At 39.3% G+C, this 19865-nt stretch overlaps 1 protein-coding gene across 11 annotated transcripts in view; it reads right to left on the bottom strand.

Annotated features, from left to right (window-relative positions):
- ZNF521 (zinc finger protein 521) overlaps positions 1–19865 on the bottom strand; it is a 239429-nt gene that overhangs the window by 207081 nt on the left and 12483 nt on the right. For 4 of the 11 annotated variants that reach the window (XM_061995573.1, XM_061995579.1, XM_061995583.1 and 1 more), the window contains 2 exons: positions 14666–14725; positions 8095–8274 (listed from right to left, as the gene is read on the bottom strand). In XM_061995573.1, coding sequence (XP_061851557.1) covers positions 8095–8274; positions 14666–14725 — 240 coding nt within the window. Of the gene's footprint in view, positions 1–8094; positions 8275–14665; positions 14726–15780; positions 15801–19865 lie in introns of those variants that run through there. The other 7 variants (XM_061995582.1, XM_061995575.1, XM_061995581.1 and 4 more) reach the window with 3 other exon arrangements.

The following is a 19865-nucleotide window of genomic DNA, read 5'->3' on the forward strand; positions in this document are numbered from 1 at the left end:
GTCTTCCTTGGACAATGAGAATTAGGAATTTCAACTGCATACATCAAATAGTGATTATAGTACTGCTCTCCCAACACTGGAATGAGCTCTGGTAGTTATGTCCTCCACACAATGCCTGATAAAGGTCAGTGGATTACCTCATGTCATCACCTGGCAGATCTCAGAAACTGGACCCTCTTCTGAAGCAGGCGAGAGATGTCACTCGGGCACTGAGAGAGTGAAATCAATATTCAATGGGAAAGACACAGTAGCCAAACGGTAACACAGAGAGATACCCTGCACTGTCCATTTGGAAATGCTCTGTGAGGAAATGGCTTGACCTTTAGAACACCCAGCACTGGCTATAAATAAATGGAGCAACAGACTGTCAATGTAATAAAGCAAAGTTCTGGATCTAGCCAAAGTTGATTTTCTAGAGTGACAGGGAAGCACTTGAACTAAGTCTGAAAAAGCTAGGGAGCTGTGCAAGTCAGTCCTTGGAGAATGGGACAATGATGTAGAGCTAGCTTGGTAACCACAAAATACCAAAACCAGAAGAGGAACTATTTAGAATGTTACTGTTGTCCCTCCCAGAGCCTAATGCTATTGCATTCACCCACAATAGTCTGTCAGGTATGTCTTAACTGATGCTTCCACAGTCCTATGCCAAAAACCCACTCCATTGACATGTCCACTGCTATAGGTTAGGACTTTGACCATAAGTCCTACTGCTGAGCACGGCTTGAGAAGAAGACACTGAAGTAAGGTATAGCGCTTACATGAACCTCTGAGTACATGCTGAAACACAGACTCTGGGTGACAGGCGCGTGGGGCCTTTAACCTGCAAAACAGTGTACTCCTGTCCTCAATATTCACTCCTTATCTTCAGTGAAAGACTACGTACTGAGGAGCTTTGAGCAGAAGTGATAAAAAGCATGGTTTGAACGTGTGATGCCCAAATGCTAGCATGATTGCATTCATGTTCCAGACAGGAGCAGATACTTTGTATATGAAACAGTATGTCGTTCAAATTCTGCTGCCACCATACTCCATTTGCCCAGCAAGGCGTGGATTGCTGCAAGACAAGCCCTAAGAGCCCCATAGCTGGTGCTACGTTACTGAAATGCACAAGACAGCTGAGAGATGGTTGTACCAAGAAGTAGATGTGGCAGCTGCTGCAGCAGCCTCTCTCCATGGTACTCAGAGGCTCTGATTCGTTTCCTGCACTCGCTGTTGGGAGTTCAGGACCACACATTGTAAAGCCCTTGGTGGACACATACAGAAAATAAGCCAATCGAAGCCATACTCGCTAATATGTGCTTAAAGGATCATCTGCTTTTTTTAGTGATGGAAAAACAAGCTAGGGTTAAGAGGAAAATAGGAAAAAAATCCCAATGGATGACAAACAAAAAGCAGTTACAAGACATGACCACTTGCTTCCTCTCCCACTTCTAAACAGAACAAGAATTCTGGCATTTACAATTAATGCTCATGAACAAATTTATTAAGGGGGTACCCCAAGTCAAAAATAACAGTTCTATTGAGGGACATGGTTCAGAGTATTGGACTTGGCAGTGTAAGGTTAGTGGTCGGACTTTATTATCTTAAAGGTCTTTTCCAAACAATTTTATGAATCTATGATATAGATATCAGCTGCTTTCACTTACAAGAGGGTGTTGACTCAAGGAGTGCATCAGGCTGCCTTTACAACAACCAGGAGGTGAAGATCTACTGGTTTTATGACTGATTAACAATCTCAAGAGCAGAAAATAATGATTTCCAAGCAAAAGAAGGAGTTTATGCCTCCTTGCCCATGTTGGCTGTTCATCGTGGATCTTCTGTTTCTCAAGATAAGCATAGGGCTTTTGAAGAACAGCAAGAAGGCTGTGCAGCCTACTTCTACAATTTTCAGCTCCAGTATATACAAGTTCCCTCCACATAAAAGCAGTACCAAGCTATCTACAAAAGCAGTATTTATATAGAATTTTGATAGGAAAGTCTATGAATACAATTACCAAGACCTTCATCTACCCTCCCTAAGACAATAGTGTTTTGCATATGAAATTAAGTTCTGTATGGCAGATTCTCCAAATTTCTACCATTTCAGCAGGTTTCAGCCATTCTGTAATGTACATAGATCTTGCATCCAAGTCCACTGACAGGCTTTACACTCCTCTCTGAATTCAAAATCACGATCTTTGGAGATCGAGCCTGCAGTTACCACCCTATTCCCCCTTTTCCCCAAATATAAAGAATTTGGAGTTGTAGATATGTGTCCTGGACCTTGTCATTCTGAAAGCATATGAGTCCACAACTTGCAAATTCAAAGAAGCGCGCTGAAGTATCGTATCTGTTGGCTGAGACAGGAGGACATGGTCTGCTTTCCACTATCTCAGTCAAACAGAATGTCACTGTGTAGAGCTCAGAATTTTGTGGTACAAAGCAAATGGAAAAGTAGAAGCATGTCTCTGTAGCAGAGCATCTGGGAAGCCCTCTAAGGAAAAAGAGAGGCCTAAGCTCAAGTCCCTACTCCAAGCACTGTTTGCCTTTCATTCAGTGACTGTTTAATGTAAAATCCATATGCGGTCCTTGGTGCAGGAATTGTCAAGAGAAACAGGGTGACTATCTCAAGTGAAGTAACTGTATTTGGCAAACAGTGCTTGGCAGTGTGCCACTAACTGCAACGAGCCAGATGAATATGCTTTTGGTGCATCACAGATTAAACTTCTTAGGGTCCTTGTCCTCAGAAGCACTTTTATCAAGCTCAGATTTTTCTCTGTAGTACAGAAATGACCAAGGACTGTGTCATGTATCTTCAGAAGGAAAAACTTCCTCACTGTGAGGATAATGGAGCACTGGAACAAGCTGCCCAGATGGGTTGTGGAGAGGGTTTCAAAACCCACCTGGATACGTCCCTGTGTGACCTACTCTAGATGGTCCTGCTCTGGCAGGGGAGTTGGACTAGATCATCTTTCAAGGTCCCATCCAACCCTTAAGACTCTGTCATTCTCTTTACACAGATAGTGGAAACTGCAAAAGACAATGGTAAGATCTGTAACATATTTGGCCAGCTCCAAGACTGTTTTGCTAGCAGGAAGAGCTAATCTAGCTAGGATATCAAAGCATGAAAACACCAAGTGCTCACAAGATTTATCTTGTAGTCTCCCTGTGGACAGCATACATCCTTTGGGACAAAATCCCCTTGTTTTCAAGTTTTCAATTCTTATAGTGAAGGAGATGGTCCCGGCATTACCAACTCACTCAGAAAGATGAAAGACTCCTGGACACTGTGACAGAGAAGAAGACGCAAGCGAAGGAAACTATCACAGTGCAATCTCTATGACGTTCCATTTCGTAAGTCCATGACCACTGGTGGTGGATGCTGTGTGTGAAGCTGTTAGGTAGCACAATCACTTGTTTCTACACATAAAAGAAGGTGTTTCTCAACCATACAGGATTGATAAATTAATACAATTTATTTATTTATTTATTTATTTATTAATAAAAAATAATTTTGTACATAATTGGAAACACAGAAATACTGACTGAGCTAGAAGTTCCTAGCCTAATGATCAACCAGTGCTGATAGAGAACAGCACTCAGAACAACTGGTCCTCCATCTGGTGGAGCTGTTTTCAGATGGCATGCAAGAGGAGCCCTCTGAGCAGGGCCAGAGAGCAGGACTGCATCTCCTCATCGGCAGTGGACACACAGCTATAGCCAGTACCCTTTTCAACATCAGAAACAACTAGGGAGGTAACAGTAAGGGCTCTCAGCTCTACCTGACACATTTACTCAACCTGTCAAAACTCTAACACTAAGCTAGAGTCCAAAGTATGAAACTAAGTCTACCTAATCACCTTAAGGTAAAATAAATATCCCCAATGGAGAAATATCTCACATCTTTTACTTTATAATACTCTTAGCCTTGAAGCTAGGATGACATATGATTCAGTAGCCTGCTTTCAGACAAGTTTTACAATGGACCTACTAAGGAAGTCTTGTAACACACACTAGGTCTGCTGACATTCATGTGGAGGATGGCAGTCTTGTAGACCAGTGTGTCCATTACTGTTGAGATACTCAACAACTCAGCCAACTGGACTGTCACGTTTGACTGCAAGCGAGGCAGCACCATAGTACATTCCTTTTTCTAGTAGTACTCTGGTTATGACTGACAGTTCTGATGCCAAATGGATCTACAGGATCTTCAAGAAAACCAAGGTTGAGGTGAATGCCTCTGAACACAGAGTCAGTAGAAAGGCAATTCTCGTGTCTACAAGAGAGACTTCATAGACTATGACCCCTGAGGCCTGAAAGGTGAAATAAACAGCACAAAGCACAGTGCAGTGAGAAGAGGTTATAAATCAGGCACAAGAAGATTAGGCAAAGTGACAAATTGTGCCCCTCCAAAAGTATATATAGTGGCACTGCAAAAGGTTAAGTTTCTTATCCTGTTGGCAGCCAAAAGAGAGAAGGTGCAGTTGAGCATTTTATCAGTAGTGTACCACATATGATCTTACATGCATGTTCCTACAGTGAGAACCAAACTGACACATACTAGAAGGACATCAGGTTCATAGCCATGCTAATTGGATCCTTTATTTATATACACAACTTCGACGATGACAATGTGCAAGTGGCTCATGAGTTATTAAATGGAAATGCTGCAAGAAGGATGGAGAAAGGCATTAATAGCAGAGAGAAACACTATTAAATCCATATTTTTATTGCTAATCTTTTGTAATGACTAAATGAATATGGTTCAGCCATCTTATTTGTCCATGGTTACAAGTACTGCAAAGAATTTTTTTGGGACTTTTTCCCCAGTTTATCCATTATCTGTGTTCCACAAACATCACAGGAATTGTCAGCAATTAACATAAATAAATCATCACCTTTTCAGAGAATGCTTCAGTACAAGAATTTCAGACGAGAGTAAAAATTATTACTAAATAGCTCATGAAGGGCTTGTTCCATCCCCTGTTGAAGTCAATGGGAATCTTTTCATTGACTTCAATGGATATTGGATCAGACCAAAACTGAAAAGATCAATAGCGCACATGTTAGGATAAAAGAGCAGCTATGCCCTCCTCCAGAAAAAGAACATGAGTTCAATTCAAACAACAGATTACAGGTAAGAATCAGTTGGGGGGAACTTTTTTCTTCTCCTTTGAAAAAATTTGCAAGAGAACAGCTATTCAAGATCCTAAGGGATAAATCTCAGAGACTTGTAAGTAATTTTCATCTTCCACTATCCTCTGAATAGGTGGGGGTGACTGACACTTTGAGAGATTGGGATCACTGTTTAATAAACCAGCTCCATTCTCTCTACTCCTGTCTGTGGTTGAGAGTGCAGAATGAAGATTCAATAAAGTAATTTTACTTCTTCCACAAACTTTCAAAGTGTCAGGAGAACACAACTAACATTTTCAAATGCAAGAACTAGAAGCTCCTGTGTCCATTCGAGAACCTACAGTGACACTCCCTATGAATCTTACAGAGCGCCTCCAAAGCTCAGTAAAATCCAGATAAAGTGCAGCTGGCTTAGTCATCTGAAAAATCAGTGTTGGAGGGTTTCCGAACTTAAATGGGAACTTCAGAGGCTGAGAGCTCTGGCATTTTTACGTAACAGATAACTCAGGTGATTCTTCAGTACTTGAGATGATGCCCAGATTGGAAAGATCATCCATCAAGACAGATGATGCAATCTGCTCTCCTCCAGAGAGGACACAGTTGTTGTCCCAACCAACAGAGTACAGTTCAATTACAATTCAATTTCAGTAAACTTCTTGCATTTCATTAACAACGTAGTGACAAGACAAATACCTTGAGGCATCTACTAGTTTAACTGGGACTCCTTCAAAAGAAGACAACCAGAGCAATTACGTAACACCCTGTTGTGTCAGAAGATTGTGATGGAAAAGGAAGTGCAACCACCCCTCCACAGTAACACTTTTTCTGAAAACTTCGAATCTGAACACAGCACCCGAAGGCACCGGTGGATGTCCAAGAGAAAGGTAAAGAGTGCAGGGAGCTTGCCTAAAATGCTAAAAGCAATCTTTATTTTTGTCAAATATACACTGTGCTTCAGAAGAGAAAGGTAAGCTGCTTGTATAATATTTGTCACTTATTAACTGAAGATAATTTAAGCCAATTATGTTTTCCTAAATGTTGTATCCTTAAGGCTGTACATGCAGTTTAGGACCCTGCATTGAATTCACCTCACTAACCATTTGTTCAGCATTTTTTTTTCTGGAGAAAGAAGAAATCCTTAACTCCGGACACTGCATTCAGACTTCTTTATCAAGAGTGTATTTTTGTCATTTAAATTTAGAAACAGAAGACAGCTGACTTTTTGTCAACTTCGTAGTACAGAAGGATGTGCAGTTTAGGTTTTTGTTCACTTACTAGCTTTCAAAAGATCCGATCTCTACCAATTCACTATCATAGGCATCCTTGAAAGACAGGCAAAGGCATTTTTAGGAACGTTAACAATTTCCTTTAAGATTCATTTTCCATTCTTCCATCATCTGACATCATATATGTATTCACTCCTATACAGGCAAATTGACTAATCCAGAATACTTGTGTTTTCAGTCTCATTTAGCAACTCTCAGCAAGAGCAGTGCTCCAGGACTCTTGCTATTTACAGCTCCCCTCACCTGCTTTTCTTTAGTTTCTCAACCCACTAGTGCAAGCACTGTTCAGTGCCTTCTGCTTGCAGCTTTAAAGTAGATAAACAACTTGGTAGAAGAGGGGAGAGAGGCCCAGCAACTAACTAAACAAAAATATTCATCCCTAACAGAGATGAATAAATGAGATCTGAGGCAGTAAAGGGGGAAGTAAGAATATCCTACTGCCAGAAACCATAAGCCATAAAGACAAATAGGTTGTACAAGCCTGTAGGAGTGATTAGGAAATGTCAGAACTGATTTTCTGGACTTAAAAAAAAAAAAAAAATTTACAGCCAAGACAAAGCAATTTTTAAATGAAAGGTTCCTGCTGCAGCAGATTTTCATCTTCCACAATTTGAAGTCAGGATTAAAAACATTTGACAAACTCACATTACTTCCTCAACTTTCCTTCTGCTCCTGCCTACTTATTCCTCTTCTGCTCACCTTCTTTTCAAAGTTCATCCTCAAGTGCAGTAATGGTACTTGACTTTTATGTCATCCTGCCAGGACTTAGCCTATGGATCTACTGGAACCAAGAACAACACAGAAAACTCTCCAAACATGAGTACACATACACTTTCTAAAAGCATTCCCAAATGGGATGGATGCCTTTCCTTGTTTACAAAGTCATAATATAGAAAGGCTTTTAACATAACTGCACTACACAATAAATACTTTTTACACTGCAGAGGCTAAAAGAAAAGTACCACCTAATAAAAAATAAAAATACCTTTCTTTTTGATAGTGTGTTTGGACCTACAGTGAATACTATCAAAAGACCAACTAAATCTAAATGACAAAAGTATTTCTACAACCATTTCAAACAGGAACCCAGGTTTGCTACAGGTCCACTCACCCAGCTTTGCTCAACTCAGTAGTATCTGATCATCACTCAGTTCTGCCCCTTAAGTTGGGATTTTCTTTTCCCTCTAACAATTTACTTAATTCCTCTCAACTTTCAGTTACCAATTACTAGACAGTCATTTGTGGTTAACAGATTAGACTAATGTAATATCCAGTCCAGATCTCCAACATAACACTGTGTAAATTCGTTCATTACGCAGCTGAACTTAAATCCCACTTACAAATACCCTCTGTGTTCACAAGTGATTTAGGAAAAAACATGTTTAAGCAAAGTACAGAAAACTGTACAGTATGAATCTAGAAAATACACGCAGCATCCAGGCACAGACAGCTAATAAATGCTTAAAATACAGAGGCAATGCAGTAATTATCCATTTATTCTTTGTTATAAAGGAAATTTATAGTGCCCCATTTACAGTAAAATCCTGTCCCAGAATCTGTTTATAAAGGTCTCACCCAAGCGTTCAAAAGCAGGAGTAAAATAACTGAGAAAGAAGGAGGGAGACCAGAAGCAGAGGATGAGAATCAGAAACAGAACAGTGCAAGAAGCCACAAAGTGATAAGTATTGTTTACCTGTCAGTTGACATTGATTAATCTTGTGTTCTGTGATATCACTCAGTGACTCAAACACCTGGAGGCAGCTGTCACAGCTGTGCACAACTTCTTCTTCTAACTCCTCCCCTTCATCTGTCCTTTTCTTGCAGTCTAACACTTCTCCATCTTCTGTCTTGTCTTCTAGTTTACAGTTAGGGTCTGAAAGAAAATCAAGAACATGACATCAGACATCTAAGAGAATCTTTAAAAAGAAAGAAAAAAAATCAAGATAGGTTCTTGTGGTAATGATGAGAAGCAACATATTTGGCATGAGCCTGCAGCACACTGTAGATTTTATTGCTAAATAAGCAAAGGCACGTTTTTTCCTTATTCTGTTTTCTAATCTTGATGAAAGGGGAATTTCCCTTCTACCCCCACAAATGCAGCTCCATTTCTCACTCAAGTAATTCTTGCTTGCTTCAGTGTTAGGTTCCTCAATTTTATCAGAGCTGTTGAAGCTGCTTTTATCATTGTAAAAAAGGATAAACCACCTATGCAATTAGTTTTCAATGAAAAGAAAAATCAAATCAATGAGTGCGCAGGAACTTCTTTTCACTGTTAACTACAGCGTTTCACAGGAAATTACCAGAATTAAGAGAGTAACAAATTTGATTTACATAAACATGAAATTAATCTCAATTTTACAACCCACTCCAATACTCCATCACCACATTATTTGACACAAACAAAGCCCTGGAAAGATTATACCCTGGGTCAAAATGCTACACATGCTTTATACTTGTATATGCCTTAAGACAAACCCAATAAAGTTTCGTGTTTGCCAGATCATGGAAAACTGGAAACTAACCAGTGTAAAACCTAAACAGAACACAAGGCAAGATTTGTCTGTTATAACAAGCATTTTGAAGATAGCAGGATAGCTCTAGTCTCAGAGCAGCAGTCCTGACTCCCGCTGAAGTTTCTAAACTGGAAGAAATGTGTAGCCTTGTCACCATGTCCTATGGACGAGATGCTGCACAGCTCACTGCCCTACCTGAGTTCTACAAATGTCCAGCACAGAGTGAGATAATGCCAAACCTATAACTTTTCCTCCTCTGAAGAGGAGTAAAGTAGCTTTAACCACTCCTGACTTTTTGCCCACTTTACTAAAAGCTTCCTTCAAAAGACAGAAATAAAACAATCTGTCTTCCCCAATAAAGCAAGCTGGCACTTAACTTTGTTTTTCCTTGGGAACCACAGCACAAGTGAAATGCAGAAGAAAAAATGGTTGCGTACATTCCAGCAAAAGGAATGCAAGCATTTCACCACTTTTCCCTTTTCTGCTTTGGCTGTCTCATCTTTCTTTTTGGATATCTGAGCAAGCTAAGAGTGAAACAAGTCATTTTAGAAAACAAGGACCAACTCATACAACAACAGGAGATTGTGCAAGTACCTTTTATGATGTTACACTCTTTAGCCAAATCAGTGACTAACCAGGAGTAGGCTTCTTGTCTACAGCAATACAGAGATGGTATCTCTGAACCCACTTTATTTAGCATTGCAATTGGTTAGGATCACACAGAACTACTTGATGAGATAGAAACTAAAATATGCTAACACTAAATTCACATTAGGATGGGGACGGGGTGAGGAAGAGGGGGATTCCACTTTAAATGATTTTTCAATCCTCTCTCAGCACCCTACAGTGGTGTGGGCACTGGCCATTCCTGTATTTCCCACTGTGCACAAAGCACAGGCGTTCTCACTGCCCACAACAAAGGTCAGGGCTCTCATCATCATCTTACACCCTTTGGTCCACACTGTTGCACCCTGCCCTTCAAACGTTCAAACACAGATAGACCTGAAAGCAGAAACTGGAAATGACCCATGTCAGGAAGCCTTCCTCATGCTGTGGCTCATGATCAAAACAAAAAAATGTCTTTGACGGGGGTAAAGGGCAGAGTTTATTTTTAAGGGAATTATATTACAGAGCAAACCAAGATTAATTTTTAAAAATCAAAACCACATTCTGAAGGCAAAAATACATTTGCTGTGCAAAAGGCCTGCCTATACACCGAGTGTGATCCTTACGTGACAAATTATAATTAACAAGGTACTTTCAAAAGAGGAAACTTCCACTTGGGCAGCTTCTTGCAGACAGAAGAGTAGTCTGCAAATTTACATACCAAGAAAGGATGCTAATTAAATAAAAAGATTTGATGGCATTTTAACCATTGCTGAATGCTCTGGATCTAATAACTTCCATTGCCACTTCACTTTCCAAGATATTTTGCAAGATTAATAAAAGTAGTTAAGAGAACACTAGGGTGTAAGCAGTTCAGAAAAAGGAATAATTGTCTTAACTGTTGCAAAATGACCCCAACATCATTAAACACTTGTTGGAAGGCAGCATGTGCACATCACATACTATTAGTTGTTCAGCTCAAGCTCCCAGTTTCATCTCGTAAAACTGACAGCACTCAGGGAAATGTGGGCACTGGGTTTGAATCTTAACATGAGTATTTAAATGCTGCACATAAAGTTTACAGACCTGTTTGTTTTAAAATAAGGGTAGTGTCTGACTCTGCTTTAAGTACAATGCTGAAGGAAAGAAAAGGGAGAGGAGGGAATTCTCAATACTTATTATTCAGAAGCACTTGCACTTTACAGGAATGCAGCAATACATATACACGTAGGCACACATGCACCCCTTAGTGCACAAAAGTCTAAAGAATTGCTCAATTTAAAGCTTCCTACTTAGAGACCAGTTATTAAAATTAGAATCATTTTAAGACTAATAAATGTTTTGCCTCTCCTTCTGCATTTGCAGATATAAACTCTACAGGGACAGAAGTCAGTCAAGCTTATTCCCTTCTGCTGCAACTTTAGAATACATGCTCTAGTCAACTGGCACATTTGTTTTTAGGTCAACACTTAAGTGGGACCCTCTGGGACCTAGGTTTGAGTTTAGCCTATGACAGCTTTATGAAATGAGTTCTGGCAGTCTCAGTCCCTCTCAATGAATGCGTTTCCACTGTGATCCACTTCCATAAAGAGGTATCTTCACCAAAATAAAAAGATATTTAAAGAGAGAAAATATCACTTAAGATTTTGTTACAACAACAAAGGTCTTCCACCATGAGCTGGTCTAACCTTAAGAAGAAAACTGAGTATAATCTGCCTTATTTGAGATGTTCTTTTGAAAGACTAGAATAAAACCTATTTTATAAATGCAACATGCATTCATCTACACTTTCCTCTTAACATCCTGTTCAAAGCTCACATTGGCACACCAACTTCAGGGCAACCATCGTTCACCTCCTACATTTATTCTCCCTAATATCTGCAATGATGACAGCCACAATTCCATCATAGTAAGATTACCTTTCTGAACATGGATGAGCAAAGATCTGCTGGGACACCTCAGGCAGAAAGCAGTCATCTATGAGAGGTGGAAACAGGGGCTGGTTTCTTGGGAAGAGTGTTGGAACAATGCCAGGTCATGCAGGGGTGCAGCTAGGAAAGCTAGAGCCCAGGGATGTTAAGGACAGCAATAAGGCATTTTTCAAGTACATCAGCAGCAGAAGGATGGTGAGGGGGGATGTCGGCCCGCTGCTAAATGCTGAGGGTGCCCTGGTGTCTGAGGATGCAGAGAAGGCCAAAGTACTGAATGCCTTCTTTGCTTCAGTCTTTACGGCCAAGACCGGCCCTCAGTAAGCCCAGTCCAGCAAGGATGGCCAGGACAGCAGAGGACTTGCCCTGGGTGGAAGAGGAAGCAGTTAAAGACTTGTTGACCAAGTTTAAGGCTCATAAGTCAATGGGTCCTGATGGGATGCATCCTAGAGTTCTGAGGGAGCTGGCTGATGTGATTGCTAAGCCTCTCTCCATCATTTTTGAACAATCATGGAGGACAGGCGAAGTGTCTGAGGACTGGAGAAAGGCCAATGTCACACCAGTCTTCAAAAATGGCAAGAAGGATGATCCAAGAAACTACAAGCCACTCAGCCTCACCTCTGTCCCTGGAAAGGTGATGGAACAACTCATCCTGAGTGTTATCACTGAACATACGATGGAAAAGATGGTTGTCAGGGGGAGTCAACATGGATTCACCAAGGGGAAATCCTGTTTGATCAACTTGATAGCCTTCTATGAGTGCATAACCGGCATGATTTAGATGATCTCTAAAGGTCCCTTCCAACCGCTACCATTCTATGATTCTATGATTCTATTAACATCTGTAAATGCCACTGTCATTTCCAGAGGCTTCCCTGACCTATTTCAGAGGCTGCTGTGCAACAACTGAAATTTTTCAATACACATCAGCAACAATACACACATTGGCTCCATCTTCAGATATCATTGAAAATTATCCAGTACAGAGTGGAGAATTACTTTTTTCAAACAGAAATAAATTCTGTCTATTAAGGTACTTTGAAGAAAAAAAAAAAAAAAAAAAAGAAGAAAGAAGTTGTTTTCTGATATTGATGGTGTTTAGAATTGTGTTTACCTTATTTATAAATGGAAGTTAAAAGAAGCATGATTTTTCTCATCACTATGCTCCCTGGCAGGTGGTTCTCCCCTTCCCTTCTTCCTCCTCCTCCTCATAAGGGATGTTATTGCTGTAACTTGGTCTAATAAAACTGCAACTTTGGGTAAAATGAAAAATCGCATTGGCTTAGAAGTGTTGGAGGCAATAAAGTCATGGACTTCAATTAATTTCAAGTATGGGAGCGGTTTAAGGCCAACCAGCAGAAATTCTATTCTACCCATGTAAAAATGAGGTTTCACCACATTTACTTTTTATAACCCATATAAAAGTCAAGTAAAAGTAATGAATATCTAAAAGCCATCTCTGCGGACTGGCAAAGACTATCTGTATTCTTGAAACTCACCTTACATACTTCTGCCTATGCTACAAGGATCCATAGCTAATCACAACTAAAACATCAAACTACCAAGAAAACAGCCTCCTTTCCAATCCATTTCACTGCCTTGCAGTAGACCTCCTTCCAAGCCACTTCTGCATGGAAAAGTGCTGGCAAAAGAAAGGAAAACTTAGATCATGTGGTTATAATTATTACCAGGCAAGGAATATTTCTTCACCTCAGTGGTAAAGTAAAACTCTGTCGCTCTCTGCTCCCAATAGTGTCCATCGCAAAACAACTGCCTCATTAAATCTCTGCAGTAAGATTAATATGCCGTAGCTGCACTACATTTATAACTTGGTACTCCATAAAAAGCACATTTAATGGTGAGAGCCAGAGCTTAGATACAAAGTATTACTATAAAAACTTCTGGCAGTGTGTACACAGTGTGGGCCTCCTGTACTGCTTACTCTCTCAGAAGGTTTTTTTTTTGTTTTTCGTATCAGCACCACATTCTTGATATAGAGAAAAACAGAATGTTAAATCTTGCCTAGAAACAGACAATGGACAACACAGATTGTGATGGGGAGTAAATAACTAAAAAGACAACCACAGAGAATTATTTTAAGAAAAGAATGCAGAAGAGCAACCATTCCTTGTCATATTAATCTCCAGTTTTGCAGCCCTCTGTTTTTTCACTTCACCTATCTTCAGCAGTACAAGTTTGCTTTTTTCAAGTTTGCAGATAGCTAAATGGGGACATAAGCACATTTAGAGAGGTTGAGAAAGTTCCCATTAAGAAATAAACTCTCTTCATTTCCTCTTTTCAAATAGTTTAGAACCTATAAAAGGCACCAAACACAAACCCACAGGACACACACAGAAGAGAAACATAAAGTCTTCTAGCTGAAGCAAAAAAACCCCCACAACTGCATTCTTCACCTTCATGAGAATAACTCCAGTTGTTCTCAAACAAATTACCTATACGTATTCAGAGATGACTAGCCTTCTAGGAATATCTTTAAGGAGTCAGCCCTTACTCCAAAAGGTGACCTCAGCTGAATGAATGAGACTATTCAGATGAGTCAGTCCTGCTCTTCAGATAAAATTCTGTGGAATCAGTACCAAAGACAGAAGTGAAGTATTTCTTGCATTCTCAGAAGCTTATTAGAGAATAAAAGAGCCCTCGTCGTTACTGGAAATTAGCAATTATTTCTTGATAATTATTAAAAATACATATCCCTGTGATACCCTGACTGAAACACAGCTCTATCCGCCCAATCTCACCGACTTAAAATTAAGGAGTCCTTAATTGATCCCTGACTGGTAAGAAGTTATGCAAACAATCCTAAAAGAAATTATCCTTATCCATATATTTTACAAATATGAAAATGGTTGAAGCAGAACGAATATTCAAGTTTATCTGAAATGGCACAGGGTGGGGTTTTACATGAGAGATGTAGAGGACAACTCATAATTAAAAAAAAAAAAAGAAAAAAAAGCATGCTGCACTTTAGAAGCATCTCAGTTTCAGTTGTCTGACCTACAAAAGGCAGAATTTCTAATTCTCAGAAATTGAAAGGTGAGGGGAGAGGAATGCTATTTTCCATTGCAAGCCCTGAGAATGCATTTTAAGCTGAAATGGAGAATGAAGAGTGTAGGCTTTGCAAAAACACCCGGATACAAAAATCCCTCACACTGTTGTCAAACAGTAAGCAAGCACTAATGAAGGAATTCAGCATTACCAGTCTGTGCGCCTGTGTGTCCCACACCTGCCTGCTGGTCCTCTGTTTCATTTTCTTCTACTGTCAGAAAAAGGTAAACAAAATCAAAACAAAAACAAACAAACAAAAAAGACGTTAGGTGGGTAGCTGAAGTGTTTCAAGCATCTTTACACCAGCTTCAGTGCTGGAAGCCAGTAATGCTTGTACAACACAGGCAAGAAAAGCTGCACTGCAAAGTGCGAAACTAGACCAGATCAAAACAAAATTCATGGCTGTATGGAAGCTACAAATCTGAGAACTGAATGACCAAATTGTTTTCATGACTTATAAACCAAATAAAATTTCCTCTGGGATACTTGTCTTCAATGCACTCTACCGTATTTGATTATGGAACTAAATGAGAGAAGAATTCTGGTCTTTAAGATTCTACTCGCTCCACACAGATAAGAAAAAGCCTTCTCCTGGCAGACGGGAGAGGTGTGTGTGCTAATTCATACATAAGCTTTAAAAAAAATAATAATAATCCTATATTCAGTAACAAACATCTCAGCAGTGCAGACAGCCTTGCAAAGGAGAACTAACCCCATGCTGTTTTACTGTATATACCATGCCAGCATCTTTCCCTTGGCTCACAGCTTTCCAGAGCAGTAGAACTGAAAACAATACAATTCTTGTCAGATTCACTATTCAAAACTTGTTGGGTGAGAGTGAACCGAACAAGAGCCATTCTGCTGTTACTTTGAAAAATTAGAGCGCGCTGTTCTCATATGCTCTGATATGATGCCTAAGTAAGATTGACTCTCCCAAAGTAAAAGTAAGGGAAGAGCTAAAAGGCAGAACCATTTCCTTTTTATTCTCCCAAAGACTGAGTTCTTTGAGTTAGAGAACAGCTGAGAGAAAAGAATTCATTCTCCCTCCACAGGGGAAAAAGCTGAAAGGGGAAAGACTGCACTTCTGCAGCATTTCCACTCCCAAGGACTCAGACCTTAAAAAATAATCATGCAACTGAGTTAAAATCCAAAGATTTGGGGTATTTTCCTGGTTCTTGGGACAAGAGAGTGCAACACTTAAGGTCACATATAAATCTAGACATATATAATCAAAAGAAGAGATACATATACACACTCCACAGGTACCTCTTTTCCTCCTCCGCCAACCCCAAGGCTTCATACAACTGGTTGTTTCTAGAATCTGAGTTTCTAGAAAAAAAACACCAGTTTTCATAAGGACACTCTTAGGACACCAGAAACTTGAAACATAGTGCATATATAAGAAAGAGTAAAATGCAATCTCTGGAGGACTCCAAACAATCTCTTTCCCAGAGCTGTGGCTAGTAACCACACTCTTCTCATCAACAGAGATCTGATAAAGTTTCCCCAGCCCTGGAGTAAGTCAAGTATTTCATAAAATATGATTTTATGACCTGACTGTTTCAGTTGAACTCGTATTTTGTAGCCATGAAGTTACAAGTACTTCAGCTGTGATAACACTGTATGATTTTCTTTGTTTCGCTGAAGCAGTCATCCCAGCAGTCCTCACAGCTAAAGGAAACTGGTCAGACAAAGAAAGCAATGGGAAAAGCTATTCAAAAGCTGAGTTTCGGGGAACACGTGGCCAAACACGAATTAAGCTAACTAGCAAGTTTTCAGCAGGGCAGCACAGATCAGCAAAATTAATAAAGCAAGAAAAATACTGAGTACAACTAGTATACAGTTAAAAAAAAAAAAAAAACAAAACCAACAAAAAACAACAAATGCCTTTTGTGAGCCCCCTCAAAACCCCCAGTGAAACCTCAGCAGCAGCCCAATTGGACCCTGTTTATGCTCACCATCAGCCGTTGATCTGATTCAAAAAAATGTTCTCAAGAATAAGCTCTAAAACTGAAAAATTAATCCACAGTTCCATCCCTCCAGAGGAAATTCACCTTGACTACCACTATCTACTGACCAACTTTATTAAAAGTTGTAGTCGTATCTGCTATATGCCACTGAAATCCTCAGCCAAGATACATGTCACAATTCTGTTCAGAAAGGCAGTTTAAAACCAACATTTTTAAGTTTCAAGGCAGAGCTGAGGTAGCCAAACATGAACTTTTCAGGAACTGATTCCCAAGTGGGAAACTTTAAAGTAACGCAGCTACCTGTTAAGATGTAAATATGATCTGCTGCTGCTCTGTACTGAATGTCTACTGCCACCAGCTGCAGTACTGGAATCTCTCTCTGCTAGTTAGAAGTGACTGCACACCGAAATGTGCTCAGCTTCTCACCGCTGACTGAAAGGTACACCAAATTTTTTTAGGTCTTAAAATGGTAAAAAACAAACATAGATACTGCCTAAGAAATCATTTTCAGGTATGCAGTTTTGTCATGTGAAAACATGAGTGTGTGTGTCTCATGAAATCAAACATTTAAAACTTTCCTATTATTTAGGGATCTGAAAATTCTCAGATATGAGGTTCACTTTCAACAACGGCTGACCAGTGTCTTTAATACACTAACAAAAGGGAAATAGATGCCAGAGCAAGTAACTTTATGGTTAGCATCTTCCTAAACGATGTTTCAAGCTCTTTAAGGATTCTCAGGCACAACAGCACCAAGTAGGTCACAACAGGCCACAGCACAATGACTTTCTGAAAATATTCAACTAGATTGACATATTTATCAGGAAAAATAAAACTGCATTTAGGGTAAAATATGGTAAAAGGAATAAGAAAACTACCCCAGAAAAGTTAGGGAAATCTTAGCATTAGCATAAATCAACAAAATAGCATTTCATTTTCATTTGCATTAAGTTAGGTCATTCCTCTAACTACCATGGGTATTTATTAGATTAAGTAAGCTACAGCCAGTAGCATCAGATAAGCTCTCGATTAGCACTTTATGCCTTTCCACACCAGACTCTGAAAATTTCAGTGCTATTTCAGCTTTCAGGCCACCGTCAAACTCACCTGACTATGATACCCTGCCAACACTAACTTGCCTTATACATTAACTATACCATCTTCCTTCAGGAGAGGATGGACAGCGACTTTAAAGAGAATCTAGATAAAGAGATGCTTTAAATTTTGCTAGCCAAACCCACATCTCTAGCATTAACATGAAACATAACTAAGAAAAAGCCACAAGGACGATATGCAGATAAAACAGTCACACGTATGCACAGTTATTAATTCAAACGTCAAAATTGCCGATACCATGGGACTGTAACTGCTCATATGGACGTCATCTTCATTACAGCACCTATCACATCTACCTTACCTAGCATAAGGTAACAGAAACCATCAAGTCTCTACTATGTATTTTCTCAGAGTAACTTCTGAAAAACAAAACAAGCAGGAAACCCCAAATAATACCATTTTGAAAAAACAGAACTGATCACCACAACTGTGGCACCATACTTCTTGACAGTAATTTTTTAAAAAAATTATCATCTCAGTAAAGGAAAATAGAATTCCAGCATGACAATTCTATCTCCCATTATAAAAGCCTGTGGGTTGGACCGATCCCAGGTTTAAAAATTTTACTGCAAAAAATAGGTATCTCTGAACTGAAACGATATGAAAGGTTAGGACATTTCAGCTTTGGTACCGTCAGTGTACAAGGCAAACCCTGGTTTCAGTTCAGAGCACCTCTTGTGCCTAGGCTGCTAAATGTCAACATTAAGACCAACTATTCCTTTTTAAAGAAAAAAAAAATCAAAACAAAGCAACCAATTAACCAAGTAGTACCCTCAAGGACAGGGAATGAGGAAAACCTCTGGGAATTCTGATACAGAGGTCCTAAAAATAGAATTAATCTCCTGACTGCTCTACAGCAACACCTGCTGATCAATGAGGATTACACCCCTTCTGCTTAGAGTCTCTTCATGGCGCACATGGTTAGCCTATAAAGGAGGGTGATTATTTTATAAAGTTAGTACAACATACAAACAGATTTCGTAGCTTGCAAAATCTCATTCATATTCTACTGACTAACCAGGATTCCTCTTCAGTGAAAAGTTAATCCGTAGATTTAGCACCCTAAGGAAGAGCACAAGAAATTTCTGGTTGATGCCTGGGAAAAACCTTCTATGGAAAAGAATTGGATAAAATTAGAAATGTGAAAAAAGACATTTTGACGGAAAGGGAAGCCTTTTGGAGAACTCTGGCTAAGATTTATGGCTTCTGAGCTATTACAAACCATAATAAAATAAAAGCAAAAGATAATTGAAAAAAGTCTATTTTCTTCTAGTCTAGGTGGATTAATAAATTTTTTAAAAGAAAAAAAAATAAGAACTGCCTCAAATGCCTGAGCCTCTTTTCAGCTTGTTAAACAAAGCAGGAGAAGCCACACATCCCAAAATAAACTATAAAAATAGATTGCTATTGATTTATCCATTCCTAAAACATATTCTTTGAGAGATACGAAAAATAAACCTAATATAACAACTAAGGCTGTCAGGATAGAAAGTTTAGAATATATATTTTTAACTTGCACTTCTCATTTCCTCTAATTCGATATTTAATCTATAAATTTCCATTAGCATATGATTAGTAATTCAATTTAAAGCCATCTTTGCACAAAAGCCGTTTTCTTAGGATGGTAACTTTGCCAAGTGCATCTTCAATCTACATGTTTGAATAATTTCTGCAGACAAGTAATAGAGACACTAGCTTTATTAGCATAATCAATACACAATTTACCGAGTTACCCAGACAGAACAGAAATAAAACGTGCGTGCCATTATTTCAGTACCTACAAATGACTGTAATTTCTGGAAGTATCTATCTACTTTTCCCTCCTCCTCATGGCCACATAAAAAACAAGAGGACATTCATATTGCCACCATCTACAGGTAGGTATTAAGTATGATTAGATAGATTAATCACACAGCAGAAGGCAAATTTAAGAGCCAGTTACAGGAGGTGCCGAATATCCTCTAACTCTTATTAAAGTCAATGGATTTTGAAGATGTTTCGTGCTTGGCAATAACGTGCTGTGGAAATACATGTCCGTAAGTGTTCAGTCAAGATACAAAACTGAAATTAAAGAAGTCACAGAGTAGTATTAAATGCAAGATCCCATGTCAATGCATTGTCTGCTAGGGTGACACCTTCCTCCACTTTCCTCTCTCCCTAGGTACCACTGGTGCTCTAAGACTCCCCATTTAAGTTCTTTTGGCTGACACACACAGGAGTACAGGATTTCACACCTGGCTATGCCACATCTAAGCAGCAATTCAG

This window comes from Colius striatus, chromosome 4 (genome assembly GCF_028858725.1).
Source record: "Colius striatus isolate bColStr4 chromosome 4, bColStr4.1.hap1, whole genome shotgun sequence".
Lineage (NCBI taxonomy): Eukaryota > Metazoa > Chordata > Aves > Coliiformes > Coliidae > Colius > Colius striatus.